This window comes from Toxorhynchites rutilus, chromosome 2, assembly GCF_029784135.1.
Source record: "Toxorhynchites rutilus septentrionalis strain SRP chromosome 2, ASM2978413v1, whole genome shotgun sequence".
Lineage (NCBI taxonomy): Eukaryota > Metazoa > Arthropoda > Insecta > Diptera > Culicidae > Toxorhynchites > Toxorhynchites rutilus.
The window spans coordinates 150,165,577-150,193,362 of NC_073745.1; the positions used below are offsets into that span (position 1 = coordinate 150,165,577).

The 27,786-nt window shown below is 40.1% G+C and overlaps 1 protein-coding gene across 10 annotated transcripts in view; it reads right to left on the minus strand.

The window, feature by feature from the left end:
* Window positions 1-27,786, minus strand: part of LOC129770881 (receptor expression-enhancing protein 2-like) — a 77,164-nt gene that overhangs the window by 21,793 nt on the left and 27,585 nt on the right. For 4 of the 10 annotated variants that reach the window (XM_055774052.1, XM_055774051.1, XM_055774042.1 and 1 more), the window contains exon 1: window positions 2,464-3,049. In XM_055774052.1, the coding sequence (XP_055630027.1) occupies window positions 2,464-2,973 (510 nt within the window). In that variant the 5' untranslated portion in view covers window positions 2,974-3,049. Of the gene's footprint in view, window positions 1-2,463; window positions 3,050-16,024; window positions 16,189-27,786 lie in introns of those variants that run through there. The other 6 variants (XM_055774046.1, XM_055774047.1, XM_055774048.1 and 3 more) reach the window with 6 other exon arrangements.

Genomic DNA, 27,786 nt, shown 5'->3' on the forward strand with positions numbered 1-27,786 from the left:
AGCTGGTCCTGGAACGGGCGTAGAAGCGAGCGGCAATCGGCTGAATGGCGATTTGCAGAAGCGACCCTAAAAATGAATCCCGGCGTCATACGGTTCTTGCCGCATGCGAAGAGGCAGTGCAGCACGTTTCTATACATCAGTGATGCGTTGAATGTGTTGCAGTCTAGAACGCTGCAGATAAATAGGGAATATTCCGGACGACACTTTTAGCCCAATTTGTTCTTTTATCTGGCACTGAACCCCCGTCAGTAGGACGCTCAAAAGTCAGTAGGCTCAAGAGAAACGATCATGCCTATGAAATAAGGTTTGTCAACGGCGCTCACGAAGAAGTGTCCCATACCTTTTACATGGATGATCTCAAGGTCTACGGCGATTTACGTCAGCATTAAGGTATCCGGGTTGTCGGGGAAATGAGCTGAAACATCGGCATGGAGTTCGACATCTACAAAAGGACAACTCACCGAACCCGGAGACTACGAGGTCTACCAAATTGGGCATATTGAGGTATTAGGGTGCAATAAATGTTTCTATGGTGGTTAGACTCTCCACCCCCTTCGCTAAGGGGGGGGCTGCCATACAAATGAAACACAAATTTCTGCATTACTCGAGAATTATTCAAGCAAATGAAACCAAATTGGGCATATTGAGGTATTAGGGTGCAATAAATGTTTCTATGATGGTTAGACTCTCCACCCCCCTCTCTAAGGGGGGCTGCCATACAAATGAAACACAAATTTCTGCTTTACTCGAGAATTAATCAAGCAAATGAATCCAAGTTGAGCATATTGAGGTATTAGGGTTCAATAAATGTTTCTATGGTGGTTAGACTCTCCACCCCCCTCTCTAATGGGGGGCTGCCAAAACGCTCAAAAATCAGTAGGCTCAAGAGAAACGATCATGCCTATGAAATAAGGTTTGTCAACGGCGCTCACGAAGAAGTGTCCCATACCTTTTACATGGATGATCTCAAGGTCTACGGCGATTTACGTCAGCATTAAGGTATCCGGGTTGTCGGGGAAATGAGCTGAAACATCGGCATGGAGTTCGACATCTACAAAAGGACAACTCACCGAACCCGGAGACTACGAGGTCTACGACGGTGAGGGATATAGTTCGTGACGAATCAAATAAATTCCTTGGATTTCGACAGATCACCGGGATTCACCACTCCGACATTAAGACGGAGCTGAGAGACGAGTTTTTGAGTCGAATGAACTTTTTCACGTAAGGTGAAATAAGGTGAAAATAAATTTAAATTCACCGGCCACGACGCGTACTTTGATCCATTCTAACAACAGTTTTTTTGAACGATGAAAAGAAAAACGCGTTCGAAACAAACTCAAAACAGTACAGAGTTATCATATCGGACTACAATATCCAGTGGAAATTTATGAAACCACGTCGGACCTGATAAATAAAAGTGATATTTGTGCCATTTCCATATCCTCAAAATGAGGTGAATTTTCAGAGTGTCAGAGCAGATTATAACGTTTAAATTAAAAAAAGCACAACAATTGCCGATTTTTCATAGGTTCACCTTAATACGCACTGACGAAACTAGCATCAATCATAGTAATCCATGAGTCCGCAGAAAAAATTTGACAGCTCTATCAGTCGAACTCTAACCGTGATGGCAAAAACAGTGAAGCTACTCCGTTCAGAAGTGTGCGCGTTCAAAGAACGGTACCCGGCCGCGTCGAAAACAGACATCGTGCGGCATTTTGTGGACGCCGGATATGCCCGTTCCGGCATCTAGAATATCTTGGCACTATTGGACAACAATCAGAGCATCGAACAAATGCCCTGTTCCGGACGGCCGACGACCCTGAGCGACAAGAAGCTTTAAAGGATGCTGAAGAGGAAGATCGAGGGAAAAGTGGCTACATCGCTGCGTGCGCTTGGCCGGGAGATCCGTGCAACCGGCCAAACAGTGAAAAAGTACCTCGCAAACATGGACGTACATCGCAAGATCTACTCCAACAATTTTGTCGCGAAAGCTGAGAAAGAATTGATGAATAAAACGAAGAATGAACTCAAAAACATGCCTACACGCATGTGTCCGTCCGCCATGGCGAATGTTCCGGTTAACTGCCGAAAGGCCGCTCGCAAGGGCGTAGAATTTTTTAATATAAATACCTTCCATGGGAAATTTATCAAACTCAACTATCTGTCTTAGTTTTTTTCATCACCATCCGAAAAAAGTCCATCTTCTTAATGCAAACGTTAAGAGAGTTGAAGGCAGACCTATTTTCACAGGAAGAACGCCTTGTTTTTTTTGGCTCACCGTGGTATCCTGCAAAAACTTCAGATATTCAGCATGTAAAGAGCAAAACTTTTTAACTTTTATTACATACGCGTATCCAAATACTTTCACCCGGTACAGTTGAGCTCAAGCCAAGAAGCGACACACTGTCTTACTATCCGTGCCACTATAATATATTTTGGTAAATCTAGGCTACTTACATATTCCTTGACATTTTTGGTCCTGACCGCTTTGTATGATGCATAGGCGGGATAGAGCGTTCCGAACAATAATCTGAAACCGGGAAACAGAATGTTGGCACCGAGGGTTCGCGGACAGATGAAGATGGCGACGAGAGAGCTGAGGCCCATTCCGGTGACCGACATGCGCGGGAATGGAATTTTCGATAGCATTTGGAGTATGGCACCGAATCGGGACAACGAGCTGGCCACATGTTGCTTGTTGATCGTAATCGGTTCCTCATCCTGATATTCGTCGGCCGTCGAATCGTACGGAACACCGTAATCCGACTCGTTTAGTGACGAGAGCGATTCATTGTATCGGCGGCGATTGCGAAATGTTACGTTCGCCGGTATACTCTCAGCACTATCGTAGAAAATCGCTGAATCGTTTAGGTAAACATGACGACCGTTTACCATCGATACAGGCGGATATTCTTCCCCCCGTCTTCTAACGTACACTTCTTCCCCGTACAACTGTGGCGCTGCCATGCTATTATTTTTAGAATACTTTCGAACTTCGAACTTGCTTATAAGATGACTGACATTATTGTCGTAATGTGGTCTTCTGTCCATCGTGAGATAAATTGAATGACATTAAACACTCGCCCTCAAAACAAAATAATTCACACGTATAGCCAAAAGAACGTCGTCTTCCGTGACGATTTCACAAGGACCAACCGCAAAAGAAACAAGCAAGAATATCTACATCGGCCGGAAATTACACCGAGGACCATAAACCGCACTTGTTACTCACGATTTGCACTCACGGACCGCTGCAGCGAGAGTGAAATTCGTGAATAATAGCTGCAGCGATGTTGCACTTCGATCCCAGCGCAGGTTCGCCGCCGGTACTCATTTTCTTTTATTTATTGTCTATAGTGGTTACACACACACCCGATTCAGGAATCTTTCCTTTCGGGTTTTCATCTTTCTTTTCTAGCTGCACAGCCATACAGATCATCGCCGCGACCAGCGGCAAGCAACAAGTCACGAAATGCGATCATCTGGGATTTTATTTCATTCCCTCGCTTCTTCGCTTTATGCGCTTGCTACGCGAAACAACCGCATGTTGAACGCTCAGAAGGGAAATTGTAACACTTCTATGTTCTGTTTTTGGTACAGAATCCGCGCGAGAAGATACGTGCGGCGCGAAAGCCGTCTTTGGACGAAGCCATTTGAATCTAATTTTAGCCAACCAAACAAAAGAGGCTGAACGATTTCAGCGTTGTTCGAATGTTGCGCTGTGTTCAGCAATCATTTCATATTACGGTCGATGATTGGTGATTTGTCGGCGGGAAGAACATGGAATATGTTGGGGGGGGGGAAAGTGGAGCTATGCTCGATGTGGTTTAAATATAAAAACAGACCTGTGAAGAAAAGGTCTTGCAGCTCTTCAAGGGAACATGTACATTGCGTTTCTGTTCGAAACAGCTCGCCCATCATTTGTTGAGCCCTCACTGGGACATGAACACAGCTTCAAATGCGAGCTTATGGCACTTGGAATGTGTAGATATTTAGGCCACGTCGATTCGCCCGTGGAAATTGAGCCAAATTGAGTGCGTTCAACAAAGTAAGGAAATGTCTATTCGTGCGTAATGTAACATACTTAGTTTAACATTCATTTGCAATGTTTTTATGTAAAGTCATCAATCGCGAACTTATGATTTATTGGAAGCACAACTTAAAAAGCGAAAATACCACTGCATTCTTATACAATATCGTATATCATTGTTATATCCCTCATAGTAAACATACAACGTACATCCAGATTAACAATCGTTCATAATGAAAGCTTTTCCTGTTAATATATTACGATTCTTTTTTCGCCAATCAATCAGAGCGCAGCGTGGGAAAGCGCGAAAAAATTTGTTTTCAAAAAATATGGTTTACTTGGCAGAAGGCCCTGGTGGAACGATATATCGAAATGATTTTTCATCCCTATATACAGTAGAGCACCGATTATTCGCGAACACGAATCTATATATATAAAAATGGAGTGATGTCTGTCTGTCTGATTCTTATAGACTCAGAAACTACTGAACCGATCGACATGGAAATTGGTATGTAGAGATTTTTGGGGGCGGGAAGGTTTTCGTAATAGTTTGAGACCCCTCCCCCCTTTCTAAGGGGGGGGCTGCCATACAAATGAAACGAAACCAAAGTTGGCATTTGAAGGTTTTAGGGTCCAATAAATGTTTCTACGATGGTTAGACACTCCTCCCTCCACTCAAAGGGCGAGCTGCCATATAAATGGAACACAAATTTTTGCATTACTCGGAAATTTATCAATCTAACGAAACCAAAATTGGCATGTGAAGGTTTTAGGGTGTAATAAATGTTTCTATTATAGTTAGACACTCCTCACCTCACTCAAAGGGGGGATGCCATACAAATGAAACACAAATTTCTGCATTACTCGGGAATTAATCACGCAAACAAAACCAAATTTGGTATGTGGAGGTTTTAGAATGCAATAAATGGTTCTATGGTGGACAGACACTCCTCTAGCTTCTCTAAGGAGGAGCTGCTATACAAATGAAACACAAATTTCTGCATTACTCGGGAATTAATTAAGAAAACGAAACCAAAGTTGGCTTGTGAAAGTTTTAGGGCGCAATAAATGTTTCTATGATGGTTCGACGCTCCTCCCCCTCTTTAAGGGGGGGGGGGGGTTGGCACTGCCATACAAATGAAACACAAATTTCTGCATTACTCGGGAATTAATCAAGCAAAGAAACCAAATTTGGCATGTAAAGGTTTTAGAATGCAATAAATGGTTCTATGGTGGTCAGACACTCCGCTCCCTTCTCTAAGGGGGGCTGCCGTACAAATGAAACACAAACTTCTGTATATCTCGAGAAATAATCAAGCAAATTGAGCCAAATTTGGGATGTGAGGATTTTTGGGTAAGAGAAGTGTTTCTATGATGGTATGACACCCCTCCCTCCTCTGGAATGGAGAGGGGTCTCATGAAAATAACACACATATTTCAACCAAACATATTCCAACCAAACATGACAATTGAAAATTTTCGAAAATCCATTTGATGCCATTTGATGTTTGCGCTAACGAAATTGATCTTCGTTCGAAAGTGGAAATGGATTTTAATGTGATAAAACGCATTCCTATATCATCTTCAATCTATATAAATAAATATGGATCGCCGAAAGAGTTGATAAGAGCAAAACTCGAGAAAGGAATTGTCCGATTTAGAGCTCTTTTTTATTCATATTTTATTTATCGAACATTTGCAAGTGGTTGAAAAATCTTGAACGAGAATTGTGTCTGAAAATAATTTTATTTTATAATGACGAGTTTTGCTAGAAGTACTAGCAATTTTACAGTAAAAGGTAATTTAAAAAGGTAAATTGGAAGATCAATCAATGAAAAGTTTTGCAATTGGAACCACAAACGTGGGCTTAATAAGAAAACGTGGATGTGGTAACGAAAAATAAGTTTTGGGCGAGACGAAGTTTGCCGGGTCAACTAGTTCTACATAAAATTAAAATTTCTATTATCAAAGAAACCAATCCAGCAAGCTTCAACAACAAGAAAAGTTTAATGGTGGAATTCTCAATTGCCCTCCTCTCATGTAACAATTCAGCTCCGGGGTCGGACAAGATTAAATTCAACTTGTTGAAGAATCTTCCCGACTTGGCAAAACAGCGTTTGCTGAACTTGTTCAACAAGTTTCTGGAGCTGAATATTGTCCCGCATGACTGGAGACAAGTGAGAGTGATAGCCATACGGAAACCCAACAAGCCGGCTTGCGATCACAACTCGTATAGGCCGATTGCAATGTTATCCTGTATTCGTAAATTGTTAGAGAAAATGATTCTACTTCGTTTGGACAAGTGGGTTGAAGCGAACAATCTGTCAAATACGCAGTTTGGCTTCCGCCGAGGTAAAGGGACAAATGATTGTCTCGCGCTGCTATCTTCTGAAATCCAAATCGCATTTGCTCGCAAAGAACAAATGGCTTCCGTTTTTCTCGATATCAAAGGGGCATTTGATTCAGTTTCCATGGAAATTCTCTCAGAGAAACTTCATAATCGTGGACTTTCACCAATTCTGAATAATTTCCTGTACAATTTACTGTCAGAAAAGCACATGTTTTTCAATCATGGCAGCTTGAAATCTTCTCGATACAGTTTTATGGGCCTACCACAAGGCTCCTGCCTAATCCCCTCTTGTACAGTTTTTACATCAATGATATGGATGATTGTCTAACTAGAGACTGCACGCTGAGACAACTTGCAGACGATGGAGTTATTTCCATCACGGGTACTAATCCCGCAGTTCTGAAAAAATCCTTGCAAGATACCCTGAACAATCTGTTCACGTGGGCTCTCAAGCTGGGTATCGAATTCTCTACGGAGAAAACCGAAATGGTCGTTTTTTTCTAGGAAGCACGAACCCGCCCAATTCCAGCTTCACCTATCCGGAAAAACGATCAAGCACTCGATGTTTTTCAAATACCTTGGAGTATATTTTGACTCTAAATGTACCTGGGGAATACACATTGCGTATTTGAAACAGAAATGCCAGCAAAGAATCAATTTTCTCCAAACAATAACCGGAACATGGTGGGGTGCCCATCCAGGACACCTCATTCAGTTATACAAAACAACGATATTATCAGTGTTAGAATATGGCAGTTTTTGCTTCCGATCAGCTGCCAGGATTCATATTCTCAAGCTGGAGAGAATACAATATCGTTGCTTGCGTATAGCAATGGGGTGTTTGCATTCGACACATACGATGAGTCTCGAAGTTTTGGCAGGAGTACCCCCGCTTACTCTTCGGTTCACAGAATTATCCTACAGATTTCTCATCCGTTGCAAGATCATGAATCCATTGGTGATTGATAACTTCGAAAATCTACTCCAACTGATTCCTCAGTCAAGTTTTATGTCTTTATACCATGAGTAAAGGGTGTGTCACATCAAATTGCATCACGGAAAAAACGCTGTAGAAATTTAATTTTTAGGAATTATATCTTCAGCTTTCGCTTATAATCAGATAAGAGTGTATAGATCACGTTGGCCATGCTTCACTGCCAATTTTTCGTAAATTTGGAAAAATGTCGTCGAATGAAAAAGAGCGTCGTGAATTAATTCTGTGCACTCATTTCGAGAATCCGGAGTTGTCACATCGGGACATCGGTAAGATGCTGGGAATCGTCCAATCCACGGTCAGCAGAGTACTAAAACGATACTTCGAGAACCTAACCATCGACCAGAAGGTGAAGAACGGCAAAAATAGATGCTCCGTCAGTGAAAAAGATCACAAGCGCGTAGTTAAGCAGTTTAGACGTGATCCGAGAAGTTCGGTCCGGAATGTCGCCAATAAGCTGAATTTGTCAAGTTCATTCGTCCAGCGGACCAAGCAGCGGGAGGGCCTGCGTACATACAAGGTTCAGAAGGCTCCTAACCGCGACGAAAGGCAAAACATGGTGGGGAAGACGCGAGCCCGGAAGCTGTACACCGAAATGCTGACGAAGCCGCATTGCCTGGTAATGGACGACGAAACCTACGTCAAAGCGGACTTTCGTCAGCTGCCGGGCCTGTTGTTCTTCTCCGCAGAGGACAAATTCAGCGTTCCGGAGGAGATTCGCAAGCAGAAACTATCCAAGTTTGCCAAAAAGTACATGGTGTGGCAAGCGATCTGCTCTTGCGGAAAGCGGAGCGCCCCCTTCGTGATGACCGGCACGGTGAACGGGCTGGTTTACCTTAAGGAGTGCCTACAGAAGCGCTTACTACCACTATTGAAGCAGCACGAGGGCCCGTCCATCTTCTGGCCGCATCTCGCTTCGTGCCACTATTCAAAGGACGTGTTGGAGTGGTACGAAGCCAACGGGGTCACCTTCGTGCCAAAGGAAATGAACCCGCCCAACGCGCCGGAGCTTCGCCCAATAGAGAAATATTGGGCGATTATGAAGCAGGCCCTCCGGAAGAACCCAAAAGTTGTCAAATCGGAGGCGGACTTCAAGAGAAAATGGATGGGAATGGACAGAACCTTATGGACGGGGTAAAGAGGAAGGTGCGAGCATACGTGCTTGGGCTCGAAGTATGAATAAAAAGAAAATGCCAAAAGTTGTTTAATAGTTTTTGTTTTACTGTCTAAAATTTTCAAAAGGATCGGTCTACTGGGCGAATTTCTACAGCGTTTTTTCCGTGATGCAATTTGATGTGACACACCCTTTACCTTACCCACGACGTGCACCCTTCACCAGGCATCTCCAACCAAGTTTGCTTCCCATACTTTTGCAATTCCTCTGTCATTTTTTATCTGTCCATGCGACAAAAAATCCATGGAATCCCAGATCATCTACGCTCAGATTCTATTCCGCCGATATTTTCGGCAGAATATGGGGGCATAGTTAGATCTGATAAACTGTTCTATACTGACGGTTCATTCATAAACGGGTCCACTGGCTTTGGCATCTTCAATGAAAATTCCAGTGCCTCTTTCAAACTCAAAGATCCTTGTTCCGTGTATGTTGCTGAACTGGGTGCGATATACTACGCACTGGGGATCATTGAAACATTGCCCATTGACCACTATTTTATTTTTTCAGACAGTCTCAGCTCATTAGAGGCAATCCGCTCAATGAAGGTTGATAAACGCTCATCTTATTTCCTAACAAGAATAAGACAACTATTGAGTGTTTTGGTCGAAAAATTATTCAAGATTACCTTAGCATGGGTTCCCTCTCATTGCTCGATTCCGGGGAATGAGAAAGCGGACTCGCTAGCTAAGGTGGGCGCTTTAGAAGGCACTCTTTTTGAAAGGCAAATTGCTTATAATGAATTTTTCCACATTCCTCGTCAGTATACGCTCGTAAGTTGGCAGCGCATGTGGAGTGGAGATGAGTTCGGTCGTTGGTTACACACGATTATCCCTAAGGTCTCGACGAGGGCATGGTTCAAGGGATTGAATGTAGGTCGTGATTTCATTCGCGTGATATCTCGGCTTATGTCCAATCACTACAACCTAAACGCGCATCTCTATCGCATTGGGCTCGCAGCAAACAATCTTTGTGATTGTGGCGATGGCTACCACGACATCGAGCATGTTGTCTGGTCGTGTATCCGGTTCCATGCTGCTCGCTCTCAGCTCTCTAGAGCACTAAGAGCACAAGGCAGACAATCGGATATCCCCGTCCGGGATATCTTAGGTAGCCGTATTCCTGATCTTCTGCTTCATCTATACCTGTTCCTCAGAAACGCCGATGTCAACGTTTAATGATGTTTCCTTTGTTGTGTCCCCGTTTCATATCCCTCCTATCCGATCGATAAACTTTTACTTAGTCGCGGCAATACATACACACACTCTTTACAGATACACGGGCCAAAGGTTGTGCAGTCCACTGATCATTCAACAAGAGCCAAAGGTTGTACCGCTCATGACAACTCTACACGAACTGATGATTGCGCCGGCTAGTGACCATTCTATCCTGGATTCCTCGAGTCGAGAAAGACGCACCACGCTAGATATGAGGCACAGACTAGGTCAGCTAGGTACAGAATGGTCAGCTGCATCCCAATAGGAAGTATCCCGTGTCGGGCAAACGTACAGAGCATTGGAGACAGCAACATCCCAATTACGAAAACACTTGTAATACTAACCTCGAGCCAACCGCGAGTAATCGGTTACATATTACTAACATAGATAATAAGAAAAATTGTATTGAACTCCCGGCCCCGTGAGGCTAACGCCATATGAGCCTTTATAAAAAAACAGGAAGTGGGTTATATCTATGGTATAACCGCAAGGGTGACGTAGGACTATCGTTGATTTAGAGATCATTTGTTTGAAGTTGAATCTAAATCCATCCTGAATGAATGAATAAATAAATATTTGGGTGACTTCAAAAACGAGAGTGTTACTTTGAAGACTCAAGGTTTTATGCATCCAATATTGGATACAAAAAACCTTGTTCTGAAGAATAATCTTCAGAAGCTTTCCTGTTAACTACACTTGATTGACAAATCCCAAAACCAAATGTATGTGGTCGCAGTATTATATATACATTAAAATAAACTCGCTTGAATGTAATTTTCAATTCCAAGGGGAACTGGCAGATTATTTTTCAGCAACGATCATTTCTTTCCAGGTTTCCTCTCGATAACCAGCAAACGAAAAGAGTTGCGCGCGTGTATGTGTGTTTGTGTGGCGGCTGCTTCTATGTCTTCCCGAGGAACCGTATTTCGATGCTGATACTCTCTTGGTCACCTTCTCTTCTCCTTCTGATCGATCGGCTTTTCTGCGCTCCCTCACAGTTAAAACAAACTGATTGCATTTCAGGTCAGGTCAAGCCAGGTAATGAATACCTCGATCCCTCGCCGTTCAGCTCGTTCAGTAACGATGTTGTCTTGTCGATGTCCTCAGGCGTCGTGCACAAATTACGTAACGCAAAAATCCGGATTTTGAACCTCCCCCCCCCCCCTTTCGTAACGCAATTTCCTATCTCTAATAAACAGAAAGTAACGCAACATCTAACCCCTCCCCCCTTATCGCGTTACGTAATTTGTGCACGACGCCTCACGAAAAATGAATGGGTTTCACCACCAGAATATCATTTCAGTATGCTTTTCGTGCGTGATTGAATCGAGAGAAGGTGTGGTTTACGATGGCAATTTGGAAGGCAAACTAGAGGAGAATGAACTCTCTGAGTATGAAAATTTCGGCGACTGAGCAATAATCGATTGAAAATTATATAATTTTGGCGATACGAAACATTTTCCGTTTTTCATGTTATGCATCCATTATTGGATACGAAAATATCCTACTGATGGGAAAGAATAATCTTCAGAAGCTTTCCAGCTAATTACACTTGATTGAAAAATTACGAAATCAAATGTATTTGGTCGCTGTGTTCGCCATATAATTAGAAAACATTAAAATAAACTCTTTCGCATGGATGTATTCTTCAATTCCCAGGGAACTGGCAGATTATTTTTCAGCAACGATTAGATCTTTCCGGAATTTTCTCGATGCTGTATGGCATCCAAACGAAAATTCTCATTTCAGTTTGGCCGTTGATTATATGCTAAGCTAATATAGCACCCTCTCCTTGGATTCGACGGGCCAGCTGAATGTCCTTGGGCATGATGTGACGCGTTTTACGTGGATAGCACACAAATTTGTATCTTCGAATAAGCCTCCTGCAGCGTCATAACCGCGGAACTTTGGAAGCGCAAGTCGGTTTTGAAGTACTGAGCAATTCCACGATCCAAAAGCTGCAAAAGTAGCTTGCGGATCAGCAATTCGGCCGACTTCCGATAGCGATGAATTTCACGCAAAGTTCCCGGTCGATAGCGATGTGGCTTCTTCACCTATCCTGCGGCTGGTGCGTGTTGTCAATACATATTTTGGAAAAAAAACAAGAAAAGTGCAACAGGTCTTATAATGCGAACTTTGAAAATTACTGACGGTTTTGTTGCCCATCATCATTTCATAGGCACTATCCGAAATTTGTCGGCAAGCTTTCGCATCATCTGATCGATGGTGTTTACGACATAGGGGAAGTGGGACATAGTGGTCACCCTAAGAAGAATGCCCATTTCCGGCGTCCACAAACCGCTTAAATTCGCGTTTCTCGAAAAATATTATAGTTCAACTCATTTGTTGTTCAAGATAGCAAACGGCTTTCATTATAAAAATTCAAAATAGTACATTTTTCATCATTAGAAAAAAAAAGTGAAAAATCGAACATTATTTTTGCTTGGAGGTAAAGTGGTCACCTAGTGGGGGCAAAGTGGTCACTCGCACATATCAAGCTAAATGGGATAGATTTGTGCGTTTTTTAACGTCCAAATTTGTTCAAATCATATTTGATATAGTAGGTACATGTATGAAATAATCTTGGCCTATTCACTTAGAATCTCAATTTAAATTTTCTCATGCAAACAAAAACGTAGTAAGAAACACATGACGTTCCGCATCATGAGGCTTGGTTTAGTTGGAGTTGCATGTTTATCCAGGATCAAAACCACAAAAGGATCCTCTTCAAGAGCAGAGTGTGATGCGGTATATCAGCTTTAGTAAACAGAACATCGTAAGTTGTTATTCACCTATGACCACTTTGCCCCCAAACATCAAAACAATTTCTAAGCTAATTAATCGCTGAGATTAAACAAAATATCTATTCACCCCACCTAGAATATGTAAACAGTCGTCCAAACTGATGATTTGTCCAATATATCAGAATGAATAAATTAAATTTCACGAGAAATCCCTTAAATACCATGCGCACAGAACTACGGCTAAATGGCTATCAAAAGAGCTGATTTCTGTTTTTATTTATATGTTGACACGCGACAGCTCTACTGAAGTACAAAGTGACTCAAAAGTCATTAAATTCTTCAAACATAAGGTGACTATTAATACGGTATCTATAGTAAATAGTTATACTACCAAACAAGCAGGTGACCACTTTGCCCCCCATGACCAATTTGCCCCCACTACCCCTAGTGGCCATGCATTGTTTTCATGCTAATTTTTTTCTTTCGTATTTGCGCCTTACTTAGTATTTTATTTCGTTATCCACGGTGACCTAGCCACCCTGTCTCGCGGATAATCGGGGTACAAAAGCTTTAAAAAAGTGGATCCATCATAACAGCAATGCGACGTCCATCGAAGACAACTTCTGGAATTGACAGACCTAACGTATCAAAAGCTAATCAAAATCAAGGGTTATCAGTTTCTAAAATTTCAAAACAAATATAGGGTGTCTTTTCCTTTCATGTAACTCGAACTCATTGACAAAATAATGGAAAAAAGAGATTTGTCTGAACAAGCTAGAAAACTGCAGCTTGATCCATTCCAGGAAGATGGTGATCCAAAGCATACCTCGAAGCTGGTATCAAATTGGTTCACGGAACGAAAAATCAAAGTATTGGAGTGACCAGCACAATCTCCTGACATTAACCCAATTGACGAATTTACATTTTACGATTTACGATCCTCTTCGTATCGACCGAATGGAATCCCCTACATAATCAATTATATCAACCAACTTAATGTGATATCGATTTCATCGCCATTATTCACTTCTGAAAATATCCAGAAAATAGTACTCATAAACTAGTATTATCAAGCTCAAAAATTTCGAAGTTTGTCTATGACCTTGGTCCAATCGCGTGTTGAAACCATTGTAAATATACCAACATCTAATTTCCTTACCATTTAATAGTTTTAAATAAATTTAAATAGAAATAAAAAAAATATTACAACCGAATCTCGCTTGAAAAACAAACATCATCACTTTTGTGGTTCTACGCTCAAATGTAAGTGTCGCTTGAACTGAAGCAGCTTTGCGGAAATTCGTCAATAGAACATTTGAAGCCTATTTTGAAGGTGACAGCTCACGAAAATAATCCAAAAAGCCATTTGTTGCAGGCTTTTTGCACGTAATTGCTACAAAGTGGAACAAAATCGCACCAGAAACTACTGTTAAGCTTATTGAATCAATGCCACAGCGATGGCAAGCTGTAAATCAAGTGTAGTCTCATAAAATATTGAATGGAAATACTTTTTTGCTATAATTTTTACTGTTTTTTTTTCAATTGAAAAAAAAACAGGTTACCTTCATAAAACGTGACTATGATTTGAATTTGTTTTTACCAATAGAAAAATTAACATCATTTTGATAAAGTGTGTTGCATTATTTTGTTGGAATATTTGAAAGAAAAAAATTAAAATTGACCAAGGGAGGACAATTTTTTTTGTACATACTGTGTAATAAAAATGCCGCACGCGAGTTGAACCTAGCATTGTAAGGTAAGCGTAAAACGCAATGTATTATGTATTATACAACTTTTGTGTGATTGTTTCCTTTGCTGAATATTGTGCCTCCCAACGGAACGCTCTCGTTTTCGAAGTCCCCCAAATATTCATTTATTCATTAATTCAGAATTGATTCAGATGCAACTCAAAACAAATGATCACTAAATCAGCGACATTGAAGATTCCTTGCAGATATTAGCGAAAATGATCTGAAAAAATGTTAGCTCTTCATGTAGCATCGTGAATTCAGATTTTTGAGCCTTGAACAAACGATTCAATTTGTTGATCTAGGGCAAAACCAATCAGAGGGGAAATCCTTTCAGACGATCTTTGTAAGGAATTCCGTCCTTATGAAACTGATCAATCATTGCACCAAGCGATACTACGGTGTTAAAGTCGTCATGTACCTTAATGTTGCTTTGTTCAAATGTAAGAAATTTCACACGAGGAAAAAATCTGTACCAAATCTGTACCTTTTGAAAAAAATCTGTACTCTGTACCAAAAATAACGAAAAAATCTGTACCATTCCAGATAAATCTGTACGTGTAGCAACACTGGCTCCAACGTGAACGGCTCTCGATGTCAAACGTATGAACAGACAAATCCAGTTTTCCGTTCATCTGTGCCCGATGGCGATCTATAATACTAGTAGTTTAGACTTTTTCTGTTCAGGGATAGCTTTCCCATCCATAATATAAGATAGAAAGGTTTTTCCAACAAAACTCAGTTCTCTAACGAATCAAGAGAAAATGTGATTTTTCTTTTGAGATCGTAAGCCCTACTTCATTTCCCTACATCGAGACACTCTTGATTGTCTTTTTCCATATTTTCCTAAAAGGCGCTCTTATTTGACTTGAAAAGATCAGAAGTATGTCATCTGCATAGAGCCTCATTGATTCCGTTCAAGATTAATTCGAAAGACGAATTCATCGCTACTAGAAATCAATCAAAATCATCAAAAGATCGTTCAAGAACTTCTCCCTTCCGCGAACCTCGGTTTGTCTTCTATTGACAATCGTCTACATTATTTATTTTTACTTATTATTAGTCTCGGCCGTTGTGTAGCATACTTTCAAGTAATATACACTAATGTATGAAAAGCTTAAATCACAATCACAGACAACTTACTTGAAAGCGACCAGTAAAGTGTTCAATTTTGAGGAAATAACTTAATTCTTTAGACTCTGGCAACTGCCAGACAGATGAAAATGCTGCACCAAGCTGCAGTACCTACGTATCGATAAAACCAGATGGACGAATGGACGATTAAATATTTTGACCGAAACTCATAAAAGCCGATAATGCTCCAACACTGTGGCAACCAAGCTGTTCGGCAACTGTAGAAACAAACCACGAGCTGCTAAAATCAGTTGTTCGCACTCAATAATCCGCCGCAACGCGCAGTTATATTTAAATTACACTTGTACATTAAAATTATTTTTCTGCGGCAATCCGACTTTTGCTTTGCGGCCGACGTAAATTCTTACTTCGAAAATTCCTAACAACAGATCACAGTTCATTGCCTATTATTACGGCGTCCGACTGGCACACAGTCTGTGTCACATTCTGTTATTTTTAAAACCACACGAGCTAGGGCTCCCTGCTTGACAAACGCCCAAAACATGCAAAACGATCGTATACTATACGTGACAGGGTTATATCCCAAATATGTAGCAAATCGAAGCTGATCAGTCAATTATTAACGAAGTCACATCACACAATAAGAAAAACAAATCAATAAAATACAGCACACAGCACATAGTCGTCCGCACGTGCGAGAAGCGGAAAGGTAAACCTCAAAGCACGGATAAAAGGCACCAGAAGAAAAACTTGCAAATGCGCGATCGATTAACCGATTTTCTCGCCTCGCAAAACAAATCGAAGAACAAAACCGCACGAGATCGAGTCAAAGACTGGTCGTTTAATATCGAGAGAGAAGATCACACCCCGTCTATAATGTTTGTGTATATGCGCATATGAAAATAGCGAAAATCTCACTAAGCAACTCAGAGAGTGAGTTTTTCCGATGCGGGTTCATTCTCCCCATATTTTGTGTTTTGGGGTGTAACTGTTTAGAACACAAGGGTGTTGAGCGAAAGTTTATTGGGTTGGTCGAAAAGCCAGTACGAATTATTCAGTTCGTCGTTATTAAGATTTTCTGAGATTGACATGTACATTCTGTCAAATATAAACAGGTAATTTGTGTTTCTAAAGAAAATGCTTCATTTATCATCTAAACTTATATCATCGCCTTCAAAATAGATCCCTTCTGAAGCAATAAACTTTCTCCAACGAACAACCCAGTAATCGAAATACTTTATTAGTTATGTTCAGAATTGTCTTCAGTTCATGCAGCGAATTCGTTTTTATGTCTTCAATGCTGTCAAAACTGCTCCCACGAAACGGTAATTTCAGTTTCGGAAACAAGAAAAAGTCACACCCATGTCTCGTCACCAGAAGTTATGCGTTGAATGAACGTGAGATCAGAATTTGATCGTTCAAGCATGTCTCTAACCACTTGATTACGATTAAATTTTCGAAGAAAATTGAGCTGTTTCGGCACTAGTCGTGCTGCAACTTTTCTCTTGCCATAACATCAACCAAAATATGACGAACGGTCTCATGAGAAATATTGAATTCACGGGCTAGCCCTCTCGAACTTAAATGATGATTTCCAGCACCATTCCTTCCGTCTTGTCGATATTGACGTAGAACTACGTCTTTCATTTCTGTACCGGGGTGTAAGTTCAAAGTTTCGAAAAAGAGAGTGACGCTGGAGTGCAAGGTTTTGCACGTTAATACCTCTTTACCGGCTGAATAGAGCGGTATAATAATCACTTCATCCGAAAGATAAAATGTCAACGAGTTGTATAATTGTCACTTATTGGTCCAAAAAATCGTTTCAATAGCTTAAAAATTGCTTTGAAAGCAAGCTATTTAAATCATCATTGTTCATTGATGATGATTGGTGATCGCAATGTGTTCACGAACACGGACGCAAAATTTAGGCACCTGGAGAAACCGTCATAGCGAATACATGCAAGCTGCGACTTCTTTTGCTCGCTTGCATTAGTGTTTGGGAAACCATAGCGGACACATGCAAGGCGTGAGTACTTTTACTCGCATCAGTTTCTGTTCTGCTTTCGCATGGAACAGTCATTGTTGACGGTACCGTCGAGCTGGCCACCCTGTCTCAACCGGTTCTACCGTTCCAATGATAAGCTGTCAGCAGCGATGATGTGACGTATAGAAGCTGTAGGAAAAATGAACATAACAAACCAAAACAACAGGAGAACTAACGTGTAGTGAAATAGTCAGAAAAATAAAGTATAGTAGCATTCAGGTGAAATTTGATAAAAACTTATAATCTAGTTCTAAACCTACTTACGAACTAGATAAGGTAAAATTACTTATATTAATATATTACGCTAGAGCCTAATTATACTATTAAACCTACGAATTACTTAGGATCTAGATTTAACCTAAAATTCGACGGTGAATTGAAAGGCCAACCTATTGAACGGGCCACTGAAATGTAAGGAAATGAAATGATAATGCCATCTGAAATTAATGCCAAATTAATTTGCAGTTTGAAGCAGTTGAATAAAACTCGCTACAGGAATCAGTGCGTTGCCTTTCTTTGCTGTCGTAACAAACTTCAAAATTTCAAGATGAGCAACCCATCAAATTCCGGACCAAAGGTTGGATGTGCTGGATGCACCAGACCAGAAGATGCGGAAAATATGGTCCAATGTGACACATGCGATACTTGGTGGCACTTCAGCTGTGCTGGAGTCGCCGATTCGATCGCCGATCGTGCATGGATATACATTCGAAGTAAACCTCACTCCCGTGCATCGTCGAGAGCCAGTGTCGCTAGTCGGTCATCATCGCACTTAACGGATAGCATGGCCAGATTGCGGGAACGCCAGGAGTTGGAGAAACAACGAACGGAGTTTGGACTGGAAAAGAAGTTCTTGAAGGAGCAAAAAGAACTACTGGAAGTTTCGATTGCCGCTGAGGAAGAGAGAAGGAGCCGAGTGAGTCGTTGTTTGCGTGTAGATGCGTCCAAGCGAAGGAATATTCGCATTTACGTATTCGACTTGGTGTTCCCGTGATGCAATCCAACTGACGAATTTACTCAAAGCTGAATCAGCTCATGCGAAACCTACATTAGAGTTCAGAACCACAAAAGTGGTGATGTTTGTTTATTCTACGCACTGAAAAGCAAGAGCCGGTCGTGATTATTAATTTTATTTCTATTCAGATTTATTTCAACCATTAAATGTCTTCAGTATATGGTAAGAAAGTTAGGGCTTTGTATATTTACGATGATTTCAACACGCGATTGGACCAAAGTCATTGATAATCTTCGAATATTTTGAGTTTGATAATGCATACAGGTTATGAATACTGTGGATAATGGTGATGAAACCTCTCACGCAGAGATCACGAGTTCAATTCTCACTCCCGACATTCTTCCAAAAATGGAAGTAAAAGTGACGAACCAGCCGAAATGTGTTGAATGTCACTATAATAGAGAAAAAAATGGTGATGAAATCGATATCATATTAAGTTGGATTATATCATTGATAATGTAAGGGCCGATACAAGAAGGATTTGCAGTATTTTAAGCGCAACACATGCTACTAATCGTTTATCTAGTTGAAAAAAAAATTAAGTTACAACACTTATACCAAGCCATTCTTCAAAATATACATACCACATTGTAAAATGGCGATTTTCTAACCTTTTTAGCGTAGAAAAAATACGTGAAACTGGGAAATTTGAAGGTAAATTCTAATTTTTCTAAAAATTTTAATGATCAAAAAAACAAAACATGATCATTTTACTCGCTGCGCCATCTGGGTGTAAATCTAACGTAAATTCGTCAATAGCATCAGTTTCTGTTCTGCTTTTGCATGGAACAATCATTAAAAATTGCCTCATCACGATAAAACAAATGAAAAGAAGAAATGCATTTTATGCAATGTTGTATAGACTTTATTTCGTTTTCACCGTGAAGTGGCGCCCTCAGTTTCTATTCTGCGCATGGAGTGATCATGAAAAATCTCGTGTTAATCTCACGAAAACAAAAATAAATCATGTATCAAACATCTTCAGTTGCTTTTACAAGGCCACTCAAATTCCATCAACCAACACCAACAAGTTCGAAAGAGTTGAATTTTATGTTAATAACAATTCCATACTTATACTCATCCAACCACACACTAACAAGAAAAACTTTCAGCAATCTTTCAAAATATTCATTCATTCATTCATTCATTTAGAATTGATTCAGATGCCATTTTAAATAAATGATTACCGAGCCAACGGTAGTCCTACGTCTACCTTGCGATTATGTCACAGATATAACCCACTTCGTGTTTTTCAATCAGTAGAAGAAGTGGTGGTCGTCTTCGATGTGGCAAATCGTTCATCTCTTCTCGGCCGTCTTTGAATGACTTCCACCATTCATACACCCATGGTTTCGACTTAGTTGAGTCACAAAAAGTATTCTGCAACATTTTCAACGTTTCGGCAAAAGAAATTTTGTTTGCAAAAAAAATTCATTCAATATCTTTGACCAATAAAATTATCCATATCAAAAATCGCCGAACAAAAAAAATTGTAAGGGGTTGTATCTAGAACACGACCGAATATTTTCGGCGTAGAACTACGCAGGTATATTATGCAATCCACTTGTTTACCACTTCGAATATTATTTTAGAATGCATCGAAATTTTTGTAATAGGTTATGTTCTTCGTTAGAAATGAATTTGATGAACGTCCTTTTACGTTTGATATGATGCCTAGGACTACCAAAATCTGTGAACAGAAAAATTGTCAAACGATCATTGTATTTTACATTTCTTTTTGAAATTATTGCACATCTCATGTTTACGTAGTTCTCGAACCACAAAAGTTCACCTCATGTATCTGAAATGACGATTTTCCCAGGCTTCTCAGTTTAAAAGTACGTTTTAGGGAAACATATACAGTACAAAAGTACTCAGTACCTAAAAATATGTATTTGCAAAGCGGATTCCCCCAGGACACAGCTCAGTAGGGAAAAATTACCCCCAACTTGCATGTTTTGACAAAGCAAATTGATTCTGAAGTCCGTGTTAGGGAAACACAGCTCGGTGGGAAGAAAATACCTATGACTTGCATGTATATTTGTAAAGCGGATTTCCACAGGTACATCTATTTTGAGGTCTGTGTTGGGGAAACCGCAAATCGGCCCAATAAACCCTTGGCAGTTAGGGCGTTTAGGTAACGCTTGACATTTTACAAATTATTCAATTATCCAGTTATTCAATATTTCCTATCAATTGATGCAAACATCTTTCCGATCTGTTAAGAAATGTTCGAATTATAAGCATTCGAAATACGGGTAAGGTTAGCACACAAATCGGCAGAACCAATGTATGGGAAAAAGTTCTTTCAGTTTTCATGAATTTAAACCATTTAGAGATTAGCGAATTGTAATGTATGGCACATCTAACAAATTTTAGAGAATTTCCGAATCGATTGGTAGGCAAATCATGAGAATTCGTTCACAGTGAAAATAGTTTTTTTTTATAAATTCGTTTATTTTTACAGGCTCAGTTTAAAGGAGCCGAAATCTTAAATATATTTTTAAAACTATATATATGAGCAATTTTCTTAAATCTATGGTTAGTAATGTGGGAAACCGATTACTCGCGGTGGACTCGAGATTAGAAGGGTGACATATTTTTCTCAGGAAAAGGATGGGGTATAAGGAAATTATTACAATGTTGATAATCACACACACTCAATTCTTAAATCTATTCGTACATCTATTGTGAATTTACATTTCATTCTCCTGTTTATAGCAAACGGACCAATTACTCACAAAGGAAGAAATGGAGGGTATAAGGATAATCACACACGAACATCGATAGATTTAAGGAAAACATATATTTGGGACATGTAATCAAGGTCTAACCGAGCCAACACATCTCTCACCGGCACATTGGGCTGCCTTCCTCTAGCCCGAAGAGAGTTCTCTAAATTCGATCTGGCAACAAGATACACCTCACACGGCCAAACAACGTGTTCGATGTCGTGGTAACCTCGGCCACAAATGCAGAGATTGCTACCGGCCAGATTGAAACGAAAGAGTAGCGCGTCTAACGAACAGTGATTGGACATGAGTCGGGAGAAGGTGCGAATAAAGTCCCGACTCAAGTCCAGACTTTTGAACCATGGTTTGAGGCTAACCTTAGAGATAATCGAGTGAAGCCACCGGCCCAATTCATCTTCGTTCCATTTGCGTTGCCAGTTAGCGATGGTATTTTTACGGACTAAAGAGTAAAATTCATTGAAGGCGATTTGACGCTGATAAATATCGCCTTCAATCGCACCTACCTTTGCTAATGAGTCAGCCCTCTCATTACCCGGAATTGAGCAATGTGAAGGGACCCACACAAAGGTAATGACATAACAGCGTCTGGATAAAGCACTCAAAATTTCTCGTATTCTCGCAAGGAAGTACGGCGAGTGTTTTCCGGCCTCACTGAACGGATAGCTTCGACGGAGCTAAGACTATCCGTTACAATGTAATAGTGTTCAACAGGTCGTGAGGCGACGCTGTCCAGCGCCCAGTGTATCGCTGCCAATTCAGCAATATACACTGAGCAAGGAAACTGAAGACTATGGGAGGTGCTGAAAATTTTGTTGAACACTCCAAATCCTGTGAACTCGTTTATAGTGGACCCATCAGTAAAGTACATATCATCACAATTGATACCCCCATACTTTGCATCGATCGTTGGAGCGATCCTCGAACGTTGATAATCTGAATATTCATGGATATCTTGCTTCATGGACAGATCAAAATGTACAGAGGAATTGATGTAGTCAGGAAAACAAACACGGTTGGGAATATACGAAGAAGGATCAACCTGCATGGAGATGAATTCATGATATGGGCTCATGAATCCAGAGTGAGAATTTAGCTCGATCAGCTGCTCAAAATTTCCGATCACCAATGGGTTCATAACCTTACACCGGATGAGGAACCGAAGAGATAATAAATTGAAGCGATCTTTTAGTGGGAGTACGCCTGCCAAAACCTCGAGGCTCATGGTATGCGTTGAGGGCATACATCCCAACGCAATACGGAGACAAAGATACTGAATTCGCTCGAGTTTAATTAAGTGTGTTTTGGCAGCTGATTGAAAACAGAAACTGCCATACTCCATCACTGAGAGAATAGTTGTTCGATACAACATTATAAGATCTTCGAGATGGGCTCCCCACCAGGTGCCGGTAATTGTACGAAGAAAGTTTATTCTTTGTTGACATTTTTTACTCAGATACCTAATATGGGCCCCCCAAGTACATTTGGAGTCGAACCAAACTCCAAGATACTTGAATGACATAGCATGAGTGATCGGTATACCCAAAAGTTGAAGCTTTGGTTTTGCTGGTCTATGCTTCCTAGAAAAAACCACCATCTCTGTTTTCTCCGTGGAGAATTCGATCCCTAGCCCAATGGCCCTGGTTGAAAAATTGTTCAAAGTATCTTGTAAGGGTTCTTGTAGGTCGGATTCTGTTGATCCTACGACAGAGACCACTCCATCATCTGCAAGTTGTCTTAGGCTGCAATTTTGTGTAAGGCAATTGTCGATGTCGCTTACATAGAAGTTGTACAAAAGGGGGCTTAAACATGAGCCCTGGGGGAGGCCCATGTAAGAGACCCGACTTACTGCCGAATCTCCGTGAGAAAAGTTCAAATGTTTCTCACAAAGCAAGTTATATAACATATTATTCAATAGAGGCGGCAGACCCCGAGAGTGTAATTTGTCCGACAAAACCTTTATTGAAACAGAATCGAAGGCCCCCTTTATGTCCAAGAATACTGAAGCCATTTGTTTTTTTTCGGCGTAAGACTATTTGAATTTCTGAAGAAAGCAACGCAAGACAATCATTCGTCCCCTTGCCCCTGCGGAACCCATCTGAGAGTAGGCCATTCGTTTCAACCCATCGATCAAGGCGAAACAAGATCATTTTCTCCAACAATTTCCGTATACAAGACAGCATTGCTATTGGGCGGTACGAATTGAAGTCGGACGCGGGTTTTCCGGGTTTTTGAATAGCTATAACTCGTACTTATCTCCAATCATCTGGAACAATATTATACTCCAGAAATCGATTGAATAAATTCAACAAGCGATGTTTCGCCACATCAGGGAGGTTTTTCAGCAAGTTGAACTTAATTCTATCCGATCCCGGAGCAGAATTGTTACATGAAAGGAGAGCAAGAGAGAATTCTACCATCGAAAACTCGGAATCAAGATCGCACCTATCTTGTGGTATATATCGAACAATTTTTTGCACAGGAGCGGAATCAGGACAAACCTTCCATGCAAAATTAAAAATCCATCGATGTGAATATTCTTCGCTTTCATTTGTTGAAGAGCGATTTATCATGTTTCGAGCCACTTTCCATAACTTTTTCGTTGACGTTTCTCGTGACAAACCTCCCACGAAATTTCGCCAATAAGCACGTTTTTTCCCCTTTGATCAAGTTTTTAAATTGATTTTCAAGGTCCAAATACGATTGAAAATTTTCAATGGTTCCACGTTTCCGAAAAGCTCTGAATGCGTTCGATTTATCCTGATAAAGCTTGGAACATTGGTTATCCCACCATGGATTGGGAGGCCTTCGACGAATAGTGGAGCCTGGGATGGGTTTTGTTTGAGCGCGAACCGCGCTGTCATAGATCAAACGAGAAAGGAAGTTATACTCCTCCAATGGAGGTAAACCATCTCTGGAATTGATGGCTAGAGCAATCACGTCCGCATATTTTTTCCAGTCAATGTGTCTTGTGAGGTCATATGCCATGTTTATAGATTCAGAAGAATTCGACCCAATGGTGATGGAAATTTTGATTGGCAAGTGATCACTACCGTTGGGGTCCTGGATTACATTCCACTTGCAATCTAACGATAGTGAATTCGAGCAAAGCGAGAGGTCAAGAGCACTTGGGTTAGCAGGAGGTTTAGGTACACGTGTTGTTTCCCCAGTGTTCAAAAATGTCATATTGAAGCTGTTACAAAGATCATATATCAACAGTGAACGATTGTCGTCGTACTGTTCCCCCCAGGCAGTTCCATGAGAGTTGAAGTCTCCCAAGATCAATCGTGGACAGTGAAAATAGTTATTAACGTTAACTTTATTTCATAAAAACGTGACCTGTTTTCTGGTTTGGCACCGTTCCTGAAAAAAGTTCTACGTCAAAAAAGTTAACTTATTCTTAACACTAGAACTACCGATAGTTTTTATATACCTATTTCTACCAAATCGATCATTTTGACCAGTGTGATATTTAGTTGTTAAAAAAATCAAAGGAAATAAAGTATATTTAGAAAAGGTCATAACATTATTAGAAAACATTAAATAAAATTTTAAGACAAAATCTTGTGAACAAATGATACAACCGGTCATTTTTACCGGTCGGAAGCTGTAGTGTTAACCCTTTGCGGTCGTATGTCTGCTCTCAGCCACCACCGCAAGGAACCATACTAAATACTTTATCCAACCATATGCAATAGTTTACACTTCTTTTAATCGAATTTATATGTCTAGTGAACTTTACGATTTAATACACAGTTTCTATGGATAGTAGATAACGGTACTCGATGTGAACAAAACATTATTAGCGTGGAAAGATAAGAGGATCTCGTTCAAGAGAAATTTATTCCGACCGCAAAGGGTTAATAACACTGTAAACAAACTAGATGATAGCTCGCTCTCAAAATTGACATGAGGACCACTGGCAGTGAAAAAAATAATTCAAAGATGCAAGAGATTAAAATTCCAAATTCCCGGTATATATTTGACAGAGTGTATATCAAACATTTGCGCGTCTCACTGTCAAAACATAACCTAAAAATCAAAAATAACATGATTAGTTTTGCCTCAAACATAGCGTACTTTAAAGGGCTCATTTGCCAACATGAAAGTGTAGGACTACGTCTTTCATTAAGGGTGCCAAATCAGAAAACATGTCACGGTTTGACGTAGGACTACGTTTTTCATTTCTATATGAGGGGACACCCTAAAAAATAGAAATTGGACATGTAACGGAAAGTTCAAGAGATCTCAAACGCATGTCACGCAAAATCGTTCTAGCGATATGCGTTATGATCATTATGATCATTATGCATCAGTTATGATCACTAGACGACAAATTTATCCACATTTTATCGCTTCAAACACAAAGAGTGGAGATAGTCAAACAAGTGCACAATTCAACGTTTGATTTCCAAATTTCCAATCCTTTTCCCCATTCAAGCCACTCCCTTCCCAACGAAACGCAATGTGTGATATATGACACCAACACAAACAGCATAAATCCCGAACAAATCCCGATGATTATAATAATTGAAATTATTATAGTGCTTTTTATTCTACAATTAAATTGATTGCAAATTTCCGAGCTATCAATTTCCCATCAATGGTCAGAGCCACCACCGTCAAGAAAGACGAATACAACCGATTACAACCACCGTCAATTTGCCGGACAGTGATAATATTGAAGAGGCAATGAAGGAGAAAATGCTGTTTTTGATATAATTCTATATTTCAGTGACAGCATGAATAATTTATGGTTCCGAATTATTTCTATCAGTTCAATTCTTACCACCCGTTTGATGGATATTCAGTTCATATAACAAACGGCTCTTTCAGAGCTACTGTTACGGTTATAAAAAAACCAATATCTCAGTCCTATGTCACGTTCCCGTCCATGCCTTAATTTCTCTTAATTTCTTTAAAGTAATTTTCACGTTGATAACTCTTTGCTGCGAACGGATTTTGATTATTTGCATACCAATCGAACTAAAATTTCTCTAAGATTTGTTTGATAAGTTACTACGATTTTCGGATCCGTAAGTTGTGTGAACTAACGATTTAAATCAGTCACGTTTGTCCATAAATTTGTTCTGTGTTTTGACGCACACCTGAAGTAGCAACGATGCACATTTTTAATATACCAATACTATTGCAACACGATCGTCACTAAGCACAGTGCATCACCATGATGAAGGAATAAGAAGTTCGGTACACAAAGTTATGATTGGTGCCTTCGGTACGGAAAATCGTATTTCTCGTTCAATGCTTAGAAACATGAATGCTAATCTGGGGCTCTTCTCGAAACCAAGCAAACCTAAACAATCGGCCAAAAATATTCATTAAAATATAGGAAGTGGGTTATATCGATGGTATAATCGCAAGGTTGACGTAGGGATGGTTAGGTAATCATTTGTTTTAAGTTGCATCCGAATCTATTCTCAATGAATGAATGAATGAATATTTAGGGGGGACTTCGTAAACGAAAGCGTTACGTTGAAGGCACAAAGTTCTGACATGATTATCACTTCATTCGAAAGATAAAATGTCTACGAGCATATAAATGCATATAAATGCCTTGAAATCAAACCATTGGTAGAGTCGAAAAAACTGAAGAAGTTTTAAGTCTCTATAATTCAAGACAACAACAAATTATTGAAATCACAAAAATCTATAAATATGGGTACCTATTTGAAACTTCATCTCAGTCATGATTAATATACGGATGATGCAAGGCACGGCTGGCAAAGCAAGATTATCGTTCGCTTTGTGCACAACGTCTATGATCAACGAAGATAGCAAAAGCAAAATATTCAACAGGAGAAGCAATCACGCAAACTGGTGCAACATTTATTCTCCGCTTCCTGATGTTTGCCCTGTACATGATACATTGCTTGTCACTAACTCTCAAACTCTTTCCCCCTTTGTGTGTAGGGGAACCGCGGGTAAAACGAACAGTGGGGGTGTGATGGACAGGTGGTTGATTTGTATAGTTGCATTATGAATTTCAAATTTCTGTGGATGTAATTTTTGCGGCTTCGGTATTAAGCATTTTCATTGGTTTAATTGCTAAATTGAATTCGCTGATAGTTATATTTCGGTTTGTGAGTTGACAGAGAGGCGATATTAGATATGTACGGAAAAGTAAATTCATTCGTAAGTGGCAAATTTAAATTATTGAAATAATTGAAATGGACAGTGACATCCATAATCACATCCAATGCATGATGGAAAGTAAAGGAAAGAATATTGATATTTATCTTTTTATATTGCTTTCTCTTTGTTCTATTTCAGTTACTGGACGCACAAACACTGAGGAAGAGCGAAATTATTCCTCTCGCGAGCGATAAACTTCTACGCTTCGTATATTATTGACCTGTCCATGTAGTGGGGGGGATTACTACATGTCCATTACACCCGTATCGATAAAAATGTTCTACTTTTCTACTGAATTTCAGTAAAAAACATGAAAAAACACATTTTTATAAAACATTTTGCCAATTATTTCGAAAACCAGTATATTGAACTGTAAAAAACTGTGAAAAAACTGTAAAATGAACAGGGTTGGTAAGATGAACCGGCGCCAACATTTCGATAATTTAAATAAAAATCAGATGATACA